General features: G+C 44.1%; 2 protein-coding genes across 2 annotated transcripts; both read right to left on the bottom strand.

Moving 5' to 3' along the window:
* Positions 1-4,368: 4,368 nt before the first annotated feature.
* On the bottom strand, positions 4,369-10,249 carry LOC103977995 (heat shock 70 kDa protein, mitochondrial). Its single transcript, XM_009393686.3, has 6 exons — positions 10,026-10,249; positions 7,453-7,529; positions 7,261-7,339; positions 6,611-7,177; positions 5,898-6,518; positions 4,369-5,288 (listed from the first exon to the last, which is right to left on the bottom strand). Exons 1-6 carry the CDS (start codon positions 10,101-10,103, stop codon positions 4,668-4,670), a joined length of 2,043 nt encoding a protein of 680 aa, XP_009391961.2. The 5' UTR covers positions 10,104-10,249; the 3' UTR covers positions 4,369-4,667.
* A 460-nt stretch (positions 10,250-10,709) lies between these two features.
* On the bottom strand, positions 10,710-12,236 carry LOC103978123 (protein TILLER ANGLE CONTROL 1-like). Its single transcript, XM_009393823.3, has 5 exons — positions 12,152-12,236; positions 12,001-12,070; positions 11,379-11,908; positions 11,142-11,236; positions 10,710-10,962 (listed from the first exon to the last, which is right to left on the bottom strand). Coding segments are annotated over exons 1-5 (702 nt in total). The 5' UTR covers positions 12,158-12,236; the 3' UTR covers positions 10,710-10,961.
* Between the last annotated feature and the right edge of the window lie 168 nt (positions 12,237-12,404).

Genomic DNA, 12,404 nt, shown 5'->3' with positions numbered 1-12,404 from the left:
CACTCTCGGACGTGGTCGAGAAGTTCCTCGGTCATGATGGAATCAAAATTATGTAGTGATTTTGAAACCTCAAGGGCTCGAATGACCTTCTCATTCATCAAGGAGGCTTCACCCTTTGACGTCCTTGATCGACCACTTGAGGAGGAAGAAGAAGAAGAGGAAGAGGGAGGAAGAAGAAGACACCCTGACTGACCTGGACGGCTAAACGATCGAAGAAGAAGAGAACTAGGGAAACTGTAGAACAAGTGAGTGAAATAGAGCCGACGGAGTATCACGGACAAACTTCTAAACAGGATGTTTGATGTAATACTTATGTATGTCTGTGTCTTTTGGTATGTTCATGCATTGTACAACATTTAGAGGGACGACCGAAGGCTTAATAGTCTCATTTTAGTTAGATTGGTGGCCGCTTTAGGTTTGTAAATAACGATTGTATCATGTGGACACGTGTGAGAGATTTTCGATCTATAATGGACCATTTTACCCTTTGTTGTGCAACTGTTCAGAGCTTGTAAAGTCTATTTGTAATTTGCATTGTCTATAAAGTATTTTTCGGAAATGTGTGCTTGGGGATCCCGAATGAGGCGTTCTCTCTAACTCGTTCTCTCTTTTGTTGGTCCTACTGGACAATGGGAGGCTTCGGGGAGGCTGACCTTTGCGGACGGACACGCATGGGTGCCGCACGACTTAGGCAAAACCAGCTAAGTCCGTGATAGGAGGGACTTATAAAGAGAATGACACATGCCCAAAGTAACCCTTCGCCTACCCAGAAGAGGAAGACATCTCATCTCATCATAATGACTTGTGAGAAGGAGTGCCTAGACCCAAACTCCCAAGAAGGATGGCGGGAGGATGTGCGAAAGAACTCAAAAATCCTGCTCAAAATATTTGAAAATCAGAACTCCCAACAAGGCCAAGGTCGAAGTCAACTTTCCCTCCATTTCCCCGGAAGGCTGAAGATTCAAAACCTCCCGCTTAAAGACTTGTAGTGCCTGAGTAGCGGTACTCGGCTAAACATGGGCCCGAGTGACATTGCTTGATTACACCAGTCTTCAGTACCCGAGCTATGGTGCTCGGCGACATCAGACCCTAGTGCCAAGCTACGATACTTAGTTACATTAGTCTTTAGTGCCCGAGCTATGATGCTCGGCTATATCAGTCCCTAGTGTTAGTCATAGGTGCCCAGCAAGCCAATCACGTGAGTGATGGCACGTGTGACTCGATACAGAATCTTTTTGCTTATTATATTTTGGCGTATATCACTTTATAACTATTGCATAAATGTATATATATATTGTGATGTCCTTGGATTTGTGCAATGGGAATCGGATCGTGATGAGATCACGATAATGAGATCGATTCACCTTTAAACACATATCCTAAATAATTCCGGTCATAGGTTACTCGAGAGGGACATCGTGATAACCGGATAGACTGGTGTGCTGTATACCCGTCCATATGATGGATGCAGCTGGTCTCATAACTGCTCGTGTAGGGACACTAGGGATACAGTACAGGTGCTCATTGGAGAATGAGTTCACTGATTGATCCGCTTACGGAATGCTGGATGGTTGATGATGCCTTATTGTCAGACAGCGATTCCGTAGTCCTAGTGGTATATCTGGTCCTTAGACTTGAGACACCAAGGATGTCCTGTATGAGTGCTTCACTCTTTGATACCAGACTTATAGGTTTGGCTGTCCCAGATCTAGTACAACTGGTCATTGGGAGTGGTAGTCGACCTTACGAGGGCTATTGAGTGTCGACAGAGGATCATCCACTCTCGGCGTCATGAGAGGAATATCCCATGTGTTCTTGCTCAGACAAATCCCTGGCCAGGCTCATTCGGGTTGAGAGAGAAAGAGTTCTCCGGGAGAATCCGATTAGAGCAAGACTCGAGTAGAAACCGTATGGGTCTGACAGCACCATGCTCGATATACGGTCTCTGTGATATTAGATAGATGAGGGACTATAGGTACATGGTAACTGAGGACAGACAGGTCCAATGGATTGGATTCCCCTGTATCGTCTGGGGACTACGGCGTAGTGGCCTAGTACGTCCGTAGTCGATGAGTCGAGTGAATTATTACAGAGATAATAATTCACTGAGTTAGAAGGAGTTCTGACAGGTATGACTCACGGCCAGCTCGATATTGGGCCTAGAGGGTCACACACATATGGTAGGCATTGCGATGAGTAGAGGTTCGGATATGAGATATCCGACGGAGCCCTTGTCTTATTGGATGCAGATCCAATACCCACTAGGGAAGGACCCATTAGGGTTTGACACGGGATCTCTATAAATAGGAGGGATTCATAGCCTCATAGGCTAGAGTCTTTGCTTGCCTTTCCTATTCTCCTCTTCCTCTCCACCTCAGAGCAGGCCTGGAGTTTTGAGGAGCGTCGTCGCAACCCTGCTGTGTGGATCACCGCTAGAGAGGAGGACGCTTGACCTCCTTTACCCTCTCCTAAGGATCTGCAAGGAAACAGGGATATACGATCTCCCTAGGTAACACAATCTCTATACGCAGTTTTGTGTTTTGCGGATTTTTGCGCACCAATCTTCGCACGACGACGAACATCTTTTTGGGAATCGGGGATTTTTGTTTTCTTGTTCTTCCGCTGCGCATATGATGTCGCCCCCCATGATTTCCCAACACCTAGTGCCCGAGCTACGATGCTCGGTTACATTAGTCTTCAGTGCCCGAGCTACGGTTCTCGACTGTATCAGTCCCCAGTGCCTGAGCTACGGTACTTGGTTACATCAGTCTTCAGTGCCCGAGCTACTGTACTTGGCTATATCAGTCCCTAGTGCCCGAGCTACGGTGCTCAATTACATCAGTCTTTAGTACTCGAGCTATGGTGCTCAGTTGTATTAGTCCCTAGTGCTCGAGCTATGGTGCTCGGTCATATCATTCCCCAATGCTTGAGCTACGGTGCTCGGAGACATTAGCCTTCAGTGCCCGAGCTACAGTGCTCGACCATCTCAGTCTCCAGTACCCGAGCAATGTTGCTCGGCTAGTCATGCATTCCTCCATTATTTGTTGCAGACCAGTCCAGTGTCCGACTGATACCCATTCCCTGAAGTTATGTCGCCCAACCAATCCAACATCGATCGGTGATCAAGCCAACAATCCCTATATGACGATCGACTCACTTAGACAAGGACACTGAGCCATGCTCCGAAGGAGCCAAAGCATGGCCCTCTCGGGGGAGGAAGAGAATGATATGGCATATTTTGGTAACACACTCTTTGGCAGCAGTCCACAGCCACTATAGCACCAGCGTGGAGCTTAAAAGCCGATGTGGCAGACCACGTCGACGCAACGCCTCAAACTCAGCTTACTCAGCCGTCCTCCCGTGCAGTACAAGATTGTGCAAGGTATGCTGTCAGGTACGAAGCCACCCCCGAAAAGCTTAGGACGATGCCGTCAGGTACGAAGCCGCTCCAAAAATCTCGGGATGGTGTTGTCGGGTACAAAGCCGCCTCGAAAAACTAGGGACGACATCATCGGGTACAAAGCCGCCCCGAAAAACTTAGGATGGTGCCACTCGACATCATGCCATACAAGTCGACCGACATCCACACAGAAGATATGAACAAGTCGCCTAAGGGGTCGACGACCATTAACGAACCAGGTACGATCGACCCCCATGTGCAAGTATAAAAACCCACCACCTGGCCGACGCCAAAGGGAGGAAAAAAAACTCTCTTTGATTCCACTCCAACCTTGACTTGAGCTTTAGAGAGGTCAAGTCAGGAAATCTCCCTCCCGACCTCGTCCTGTGTAGGAAACCAGTGACAAAGAAGCAGACCACTCGTCGAGGGTGAAGATCGCGCTCGGGGAGTGGAACCCAAACTCCACCCGACTCGACCTGACGCTCGCTCTTGCCGTCGGAGTGTCCACGTGGGCAGCCCTGTGCATCGGGGACTGGACCAAGCCCTGTTAACTCTCCAACCACAACGTAAAGGTTCATCTGATGTCATCATTGGTGCATAAACTACGGCTTCATCTTAATATCTTGCTGAATCAATGTGACCTATAGATAGTTTCCATCTGATGTCAGACAGTGAGAGTCGAACCAATACAATGATCGGGTGTGTTCTTGGGGGCAAACACTCCACCGGCTTTTCATTTGTTCCATGTACAAAGATTGGATGTGTTCAGCTATGTATCTGACTATCAACCAATCTTGTGAATCCTACTGCGCATTCTATTGATGAGTTTTGGGTGGTCGGCTCTTACAAAAACAAAGTCATGAAGCAGACTCCCAATATCAAGGCAATTAAAAGAAAATTCATCCTGTTAACCATATGAATCCGATCATGTTCCAATCCAACAATTTAAGCTTTTAGAAATAATGACATCCATAAAAACATTTCCCATATTTGTTGACTAGTCAAATCCAGCAAATTCTGCATTTGCTCTCCACACGAAGCACCAGGAATGATTACAGATTGTCGAATGATAACAGATATTGTCACGATTGATTCACCGAGTTTATGATCCAGTGGCACTCCTAACATCTAGAATCCGACTGTTTCTTATTTCACATGAAGAACTAGTACAGCAAAATCTGCTCATGCCCTGGACAAAAGTTACAGTACGACATCAACTTCCATATGAAATAGAGTTAGGTTGGTCGATAGTCATCTCTCGGATATTCTACTTCTTGACCTCTTCATATTCTGCTTCGGAAGCCTGACCACCACCTTGAGAGCCACCAGAGGATGACCCACCTGAGCCTCCTGCCATGTGTTGCCCGATCTTTGAGACCGCTTTGTTCGCTGCGTCAAGCTTGGCCTTGATATTATCAACACTGTCTCCGGCCATCTCTTTGCGAAGATCAGCTACTGCAGTCTCGATCTCGGTGACCACCTCAGCCGGAATCTTATCCCTATACTCGCTTAAGCTCTTCTCGATACTGTAGATTGTCGTGTCAGCACTGTTCTTGATATCGATCAGGGCTTTCCTCTCCTGGTCCTTTTGAGCATGCAGCTCAGCCTCCTTGACCATCTTCTCAATCTCTTCCTCGGAGAGGCCACCAGATGAGCGAATAGTGATCTGCTGTTCTTTTCCAGTAGCCTTGTCTTTAGCTGAGACTGTCACAATTCCGTTGGCATCAATATCAAAGGTAACCTCAATCTGCGGCATGCCTCTTGGAGCTGGTGGGATGCCAACAAGCTCAAACTCGCCTAGGAGCTTGTTGTCGGTAGCCATTTCACGCTCACCTTGCAGCACACGAACACCAACCTGGGTCTGGTTATCAGCTGCAGTGGAGAATACCTGATTGATGGAAGAAACCAAATAACCTCAGTATCAAGTAAAAATTGACATCCTGTTGCACATCTATCAAAGCATGAAAATGCTTATCTCCCAAAATCCACATAAGATAAACCATTTCCAGTGCTAAACAAATGTTTTAACAAAATCCCGAAACAGACACGCCACAATCTAAAAACAAATTCAGGTTGATGAAGAGTAATAAACAAGGTACGAAATATAAAAGCATAGGTTCAAAATTCAGTATTCATCTTCTTTTAAGGTGAAACAATTATTGCTCTCATAAATTTCAAAATCTCAATGGCTTTGGCTGTCATTTCAGTCAAACCTATTATAATAGCAGTTAAGCTATACCATGATTTAGGTATCCTGTTATCACTACCTTGATAACAGATTATTGATGAAATAGCAACGTAGGATGCTTGTATGGACAAAATATAAGGAAACAAAAAAAGGACTTGCATTTGCCACTCAAGTAGATTAATTATGATGAGACTTTGCTGTTGGAGTCGCATTTCCTTCTGGTCCTATGTTTTCATGAAAACCCCATATACGTAGCTTCTTTTATTAAACTTTCTACTAATAATTTTTTTTCATCAATCATATTCTTACCTGACTCTTCTTCGTGGGAATGGTTGTATTCCTGTTGATCAGTCTCGTAAAAATACCACCAAGGGTCTCAATACCTAGTGACAAGGGAGTTACGTCTAATAAAAGGAGCTCTTTAACATCTCCACGAAGTATACCACCCTGAATGGCAGCTCCCATTGCAACAGCTTCATCTGGATTCACTCCCTTGCTAGGGCTCTTTCCAAAGATTTCTGAAACTATTTCCTGGACTTTCGGAACCCTAGTCATTCCACCAACAAGAAGAACCTCATCAACATCCTTGCTGCTTATGCCAGCATCCTTCAAACAGCTTCTACAGGGATTTTTGGTTCTTTCTATTAAATGATTCACCAAAGTCTCAAACTTTGATCTTGTGAGTGTTATGTTCATATGCTTTGCTCCGGAAGCATCAGCTGTTATGAATGGAAGATTGATCTCAGTCTGGGATGTCGATGAGAGTTCAATCTTAGCCTTCTCAGCCGCTTCCCGGAGCCTCTGTAGAGCCAGCTTATCCTTTGAAAGGTCTATTGCCTCGGTTCTCTTAAATTCATCAACCAAGAATTCTACCAATGCATTGTCAAAATCTTCTCCACCCAAGAAGGTGTCGCCATTTGTTGATTTAACCTGAAATAAAGAAATGAGACCATTAACAAGACCTAACAAAAAGAAAAAGCAGACCCTCCCTACCAAAGGCAAGAAAAATAAAGACCATATACCTCAAATACACCATTTGATATTTCCAAGATTGAAACATCAAATGTTCCACCTCCAAGATCAAAAACTGCAATGAGGCCCTCCTTGTTGTTCAACCCATAGGCAAGCGCAGCAGCAGTTGGTTCATTGATAATTCTTTGTACATCAAGACCAGCAATCCTCCCTGCATCCTTTGTAGCCTGACGTTGGGCATCATTAAAATATGCAGGAACAGTGATAACAGCCTTTGAAACTGACTTCCCAAGATAAGATTCAGCGGTTTCTTTCATCTTTGTCAAAACAAATGCACCAATCTGGCTGGGAGAATACTGCTGACCATTTGCTTCAACCCATGCATCCCCATTGGGTGCCCTCACAATCTTGAAGGGGACCATCTTCATCTCTTTCTGTGTTTGAGGATCATCAAAGCGGCGTCCTATCAGTCGCTTGGTTCCAAAAAGGGTGTTTGTAGGATTGGTAACTGCCTGACGTTTTGCTGGAGTTCCAACAAGTAGTTCTCCCTTCTGATTAAAAGCTACAACTGATGGTGTGGTACGAGCTCCTTCAGAGTTTTCTATGACTTTAGCATTCTGTTATACACAAGCATAGGAGAGTATTATTCATTATCAGAGTTACAGATGACCAAATACAAACAAGACTATCAGAGATCTACCTTTCCCTCCATAACTGCGACACATGAATTTGTTGTTCCCAAATCAATTCCAATTATATCATTTCCTGCTGGTTTTGTGCTGGATAAAAAGAGAAGTCATGGGTAAAGCAAACCAAAAAAAGAAGCAGAAAACAAGCATATTAGAGAAGCGACATTAAAGATGCACTTCAAATTAAATACATGAGACAATACCTGAACAATCTAACCAAATTAGCCCATTTATGACCCAGAGGAGAAGGACACCAGGGCACGCTTGCATTGCCAGATAACTGCATAAATAAACATGAAATATGGAACGCTACAAGTATAACTATGTTACTCAACATAAAAAATAGCAATAAGCTATACAAGTACTAAAACAGAATTATCATAATTTAATACAAACAAGAGATAGCAAAGTGATGGATAGTAGGGCAACAAACAAGAGGCAAAAGAGATAATGGTGCTCAAAGGGGGTGCCCAGTGACATCAAAGAAACAAATGAACAACACGAAACTAACTTAAGAATTATCACCTTGATTCTGTTGTTTTAGAAAACTGCAAAACATGATTATGCAATCCATCACCATGAAAGAAGCTTCCTAGCTGGGTGATCATGGCAAACCTTCTATTTTTTACTTTTCACTCTTTTATTTTTCCAGTTATGGAAACAGTGAAAGCGACGCTGCTACCCAATGTTCAATTGCATGTGCCTTCCACTTTCTGACAGTACAACACTCCCACATGCATGGCATATGCAAATGATTAACCATTGCTAAAGATTTGGGATTATGAATAATAGCTAGAAAATTTGAGAACAGAAAGTTCACATGCAAAATCAGATTAATCATTGCATGTTGAAAATAAGAAACACTTCAATTATGAAAAGAGTGATAGTTAAGAGAAGATACTACAGAAAGAGAGAAGAAAGAAATGAATCAAGAGTATCAGTTCAAAGAAGGAAGAAAGTAGAAACAAGAGGAGTTAAATATATGGAAAAGAAGGAATAAGAAGAACTGCACCTGATCCTCATGACTACATAACAAGTGATAAAGATCAGATGCACAGCTCCATATGAACAAAACAAAAACTTCTAAAGATAAATAATAAAAGGAAGCACTTTTCAGGTTAGAAAAATGCTCTTTTACACCCACAACGGAAGCACAAAGGGACAACCAGATGACCCAAACTATCAGTCTCTTTACACCCACAATGGAAGCACAAAGGGACAACCAGATGACCCAAACTATCAGTCTCATACTGACAGTATGCCACTACGTTCCCTGATTATGTCCATAGTTCACACTGACGATGGTGCCCTTGTTTGGGTTCCTCCTGTAGGCATCTGAAGCAGAGCTCTAAGTCATGAACCCAACTTTGAAAATCAGCTAAACAAAAAGCCATTAATTTTGATATTGATCAAGATCTGATTTGCTAAATTTTAGAACGAAATATAGTTCACAAGACCTATATCACACAAATTCCGTAAGACTATTAATAAACAAACTTGTTATGGTCTGTCCACCATTAAAAGATGAAGGGAAAGGAACAAAGAAGTAGAAGATAAGATTCACTTCATGGCCATTGTCTACTAATACTTGTCCATTACAATACCACAGGCTTGGGAACAAAAGACCTGAGCAGCAACAGATCACTAACACACTACCATAAGAAAAGAAAATTCAGCTCAGACCCAGCCCTATGATAAACAACAGGGAACAAGATTGCTAGTATGTGTACCAGTGTTGTCTCTCTCCCTTTGCAGGACCGACTAGGACAGAAGCTGCAGATCACCAACCGGGTAATGGACTGGCGTACTGAGAGGGTTTTAGTGAGAAAAAAGGGTACAAAAGGTGAGGACAAGTTTGCCGGAAGGAGCATGGTGGAACAAAGAGGGAGACACACACAGAAGGATGGGTAAATCAAGCTGACAAAAAGGAAAGAAAGACAAGTACAAACGCCACTTTGGCAATGATTTCTTGTATTATACACCACAGTGAACCAATATTAATAACAAAATGCAACTACGCAATGCCTGTTTTAGTTATTAAAAAACTCAAATTTCAGATTTGTGCATCCTTTTACATCAAATATTAAACCGGTACACTCAATCTAAAATACAATCTCTGTAAACATTCCACCTCTTATGAGCTAATTTTCTATGATTTCAGTCTTAGACAACCCAGATGATAAAACAAAAGATCTCAAATAGATATAAACCATCAAAATTATGTTCACTTTCGTGACTCCAAATCTTCCTCCTGAACCCTCTAGAATTTATTGGAAAGTTTTTGTAGCTGAAACTTCTGGCACCAGAAAAACAACCAAACGTACTACATCTGGCTTCAACAAATATACTGTCAGCACGAAGAATATAAAACACGGAAGCTTCAACTATCAATCAAACTCTGAGCTCGATGTCAAATACACTTCTCAAATTAAATTTTACGATAAAACAATATCAATCAGGTTTGTGCAATTTATCATTTTTATATGAAAACACAAAACATAAAAGATGAAAATTTCTGACCATGATGATAACAAGAAGAGGAAAGCATTGCTGGGCCTGCACCAACTCACAGCAGAATCACAATAACACAATAATGGTGAAAATGAGGCTAATCGAAAGTCTAACTGATCTGTAACAATAAAAAAGCTACATATAATCTTCCAGGAAACGATACAGAGGCACCGTGCAAAGACCACAAGAAATTTTACGACAGGAAGGTTACTAATCCGGGCCGCTTCGAAGGGGAAAACAATCCGAAGACAGAAAGCAAGCTTACGCATCTAAGGCGAGAGGACAGAGATGTCGGCGATAGATCGCGCCGCCTCAAAGCTCGAAGCATCATGGATGTCGCCATCGATCTCCTCCGACGACGCGAGAGACACAACAAGGGGTCGGGTGGGTTTAGGGCTCTGAGGCGATTCTTCGAGGCCGGTCTTTGCTCATTCCCCTCGAGCAGCTCTGTGGCCGCAACTCGCGCTATCTTTTCGGTCTACGGCCGCCCGAACCGGGTTGGATTCTTGGACCGAACTCCAACATCACTCGGGGTCCGATTCATAATACATGTCCCGACCGGCCCACCCATCATTAATGGACCCTAAGCGTGGGAGATGAACGGTCCATAATACATGTCCCGACCGCCCAGTGCATCCTCTCCAATGCTCGATCTGCTCCCATCAAATACTTTAAAATTCGGGGCCCCGGGAGATGAACGGTCGTTTCCTCCGTTCTCACAAGAACGCGCCATTTCTAACCGTTGAGATCCTGATGAACGGCTAAAGAAGTTTTGATTCTCGGGCTGTCTCGATTTAGGCAGGCAACAGGGAAAAACCCACTTAACTGGGTGGGGCCAACACCGAAGCGTCGCCTCTCATTCGTCGATAGTGGCCTCTTTACCTCGGTGTCACCTGTGCCAGCCGCAATTTGGGATGTGGAAGACAAAGATTATTTAGAAACGTAAGGATTAATATTAATGTTTCTCCTCCTCTTCTCCAAAACACAAATTATGCCATTAGCCACTTGCAGATGGTCTTACAACAGTAAACTGGCACATACAATTAGATGCAATACCACAACATGTGATACATATATCTAGAATCACTTTTTGTCTTGATGAGTACAGTGGAGATGATACATGGTTGACTAGCGTATGATTGATGATGGACATATATCATGCTCTTTTTACTGCCAATTTAAGCATCGGACTTACATTAAATCTGCAATGAAAACAAACAAAGAGACCAAGAAACTGTTAGCAAACAAGCCTTGATGGTGATGGATATTATAAGCTCAACGTATATGGCTGCCAACTATTTGTGTTTGCATGGGCTACCCATTCAATCTTCTGTGGAGATCAAGTGGCTTAGATCAACGACAAAGCTGAGAGAGAGATTACCAGTGGCTTCTTGTGTCTTGGGTCTGTGTTTCCGATGATTTGGGCATCACTGCAATCTCTGGATGGATCTTCTTCTTCAACATTTTTGTCATCAGCTACCCATTCACCACAAACCAGTCAACAAAACATCGATATCAGGAAACTGCTAGTAAACAAGTATTGCCATTCACGGAGAGAGGGTGGCTGAGAACAGCATTGACACTCACAGACCATGCATGAGAGAGTGGCGAAGCGTACCTTCTGTAGCTTTGTGTTGGTGGTGGTGTTGGCTTTGGCTTTGGCTTTGGCGGTGCAGGGTGATGTCCGCTTCTCCTGTTTCTTTGTCATTGCTGTCTTCTTCCTCTCACGGTTGGCATTGGCTCCCTCGTTGAGATTCTCGGCAGCAAACAGATCGGCGAGCGTCGTCCTTCCCCGCTCTCTTTTCTTCTTGTCCTCCTCCAGCAGTGGGGACTCTTCTACGTCTTTCACCACCACCGTCACCTCTTTCACCTCTGCTTCAACAGGTAGTTTGACCTTAATTGACTCGATGATGGCCGGCGTAACTTCCGTTCCTTCTTCTCTCTCCTCTACCTCCGTGTCTGCGTCTTCCTCCTGCAGGAGTTCGTCTTCCTGGATGGAGTAGGATCGAGAAAGAAAGTTGCCTTGGTGTCCCAACGTGCCAATGGTGAGAATGCCGTCGAGGACGTCGTGAAGCAGTAATGGTTCCTTCTCCATCAGACCCTCGAAGACCACCTCCTGCTTCTCTTCGTCATCTCCGCCGAAAGCATCTGGGAATCAGAAACCAAAAAAAGGGCATCATCTCGCATTTCCGAAACCAGGGAAAGCTACGAGGAAGGAAGTCCTCAGATTCTCCCCCAACCTTTCTTTCGAGAAACCTGGGAGTATTTGACGCTGGGGTGCAGCTTGCGACGCATCCAATCGAAGATGATCTATGCCACAAGAGTCACAGTAACAGTAGCTATTATAACCAACACAACAACACGGTAGCAGAGAGGGATCTGCTCACTCACCTTCATCGTTTTCTATCTGGGAACTACCGAAGTGCATGCAACACAAGGACGGCCACCGCAAGGCTGGAGTGTGGTGGTGGTCTGAAGAGGGGGGGAGGACTTTAAAAGAAGGAGATGCAGACACGATAAGGAGATGGCGACGCAAAAATCGCGCTCATGACAAGCCACTTGGCCATCTCTTCCGGTTCCAGGTAAATGGAAGTGCGATCGGGAATTGCCTCGTGATTAGTGAACAGGAGGTGGTCCCGAGGGG

This window comes from Musa acuminata, chromosome BXJ3-3, assembly GCF_036884655.1.
Source record: "Musa acuminata AAA Group cultivar baxijiao chromosome BXJ3-3, Cavendish_Baxijiao_AAA, whole genome shotgun sequence".
NCBI classification, from domain to species: domain Eukaryota; kingdom Viridiplantae; phylum Streptophyta; class Magnoliopsida; order Zingiberales; family Musaceae; genus Musa; species Musa acuminata.
Note: the sequence above shows the minus strand (reverse complement) of the source record. Positions and strands in the feature narration are given on the sequence as shown.

What these genes read in the sequence shown, in the direction of transcription:
- LOC103977995 (XM_009393686.3), bottom strand. Translation starts at nt 10,103, where the DNA reads ATGGCGACATCCATGATGCTTCGAGCTTTGAGGCGGCGCGATCTATCG. An exon ending in TCGCAGTTATGGAGGGAAAG is followed by an intron (nt 7,178 to 7,260) that starts GTAGATCTCTGA and finishes TGTGTATAACAG; the next exon opens with AATGCTAAAGTCATAGAAAA. An exon ending in TATCAAATGGTGTATTTGAG is followed by an intron (nt 6,519 to 6,610) that starts GTATATGGTCTT and finishes TCTTTATTTCAG; the next exon opens with GTTAAATCAACAAATGGCGA.
- LOC103978123 (XM_009393823.3), bottom strand. An exon ending in CCAGGTTTCTCGAAAGAAAG is followed by an intron (nt 11,909 to 12,000) that starts GTTGGGGGAGAA and finishes TCTGATTCCCAG; the next exon opens with ATGCTTTCGGCGGAGATGAC. An exon ending in CCAACACAAAGCTACAGAAG is followed by an intron (nt 11,237 to 11,378) that starts GTACGCTTCGCC and finishes GTGAATGGGTAG; the next exon opens with CTGATGACAAAAATGTTGAA.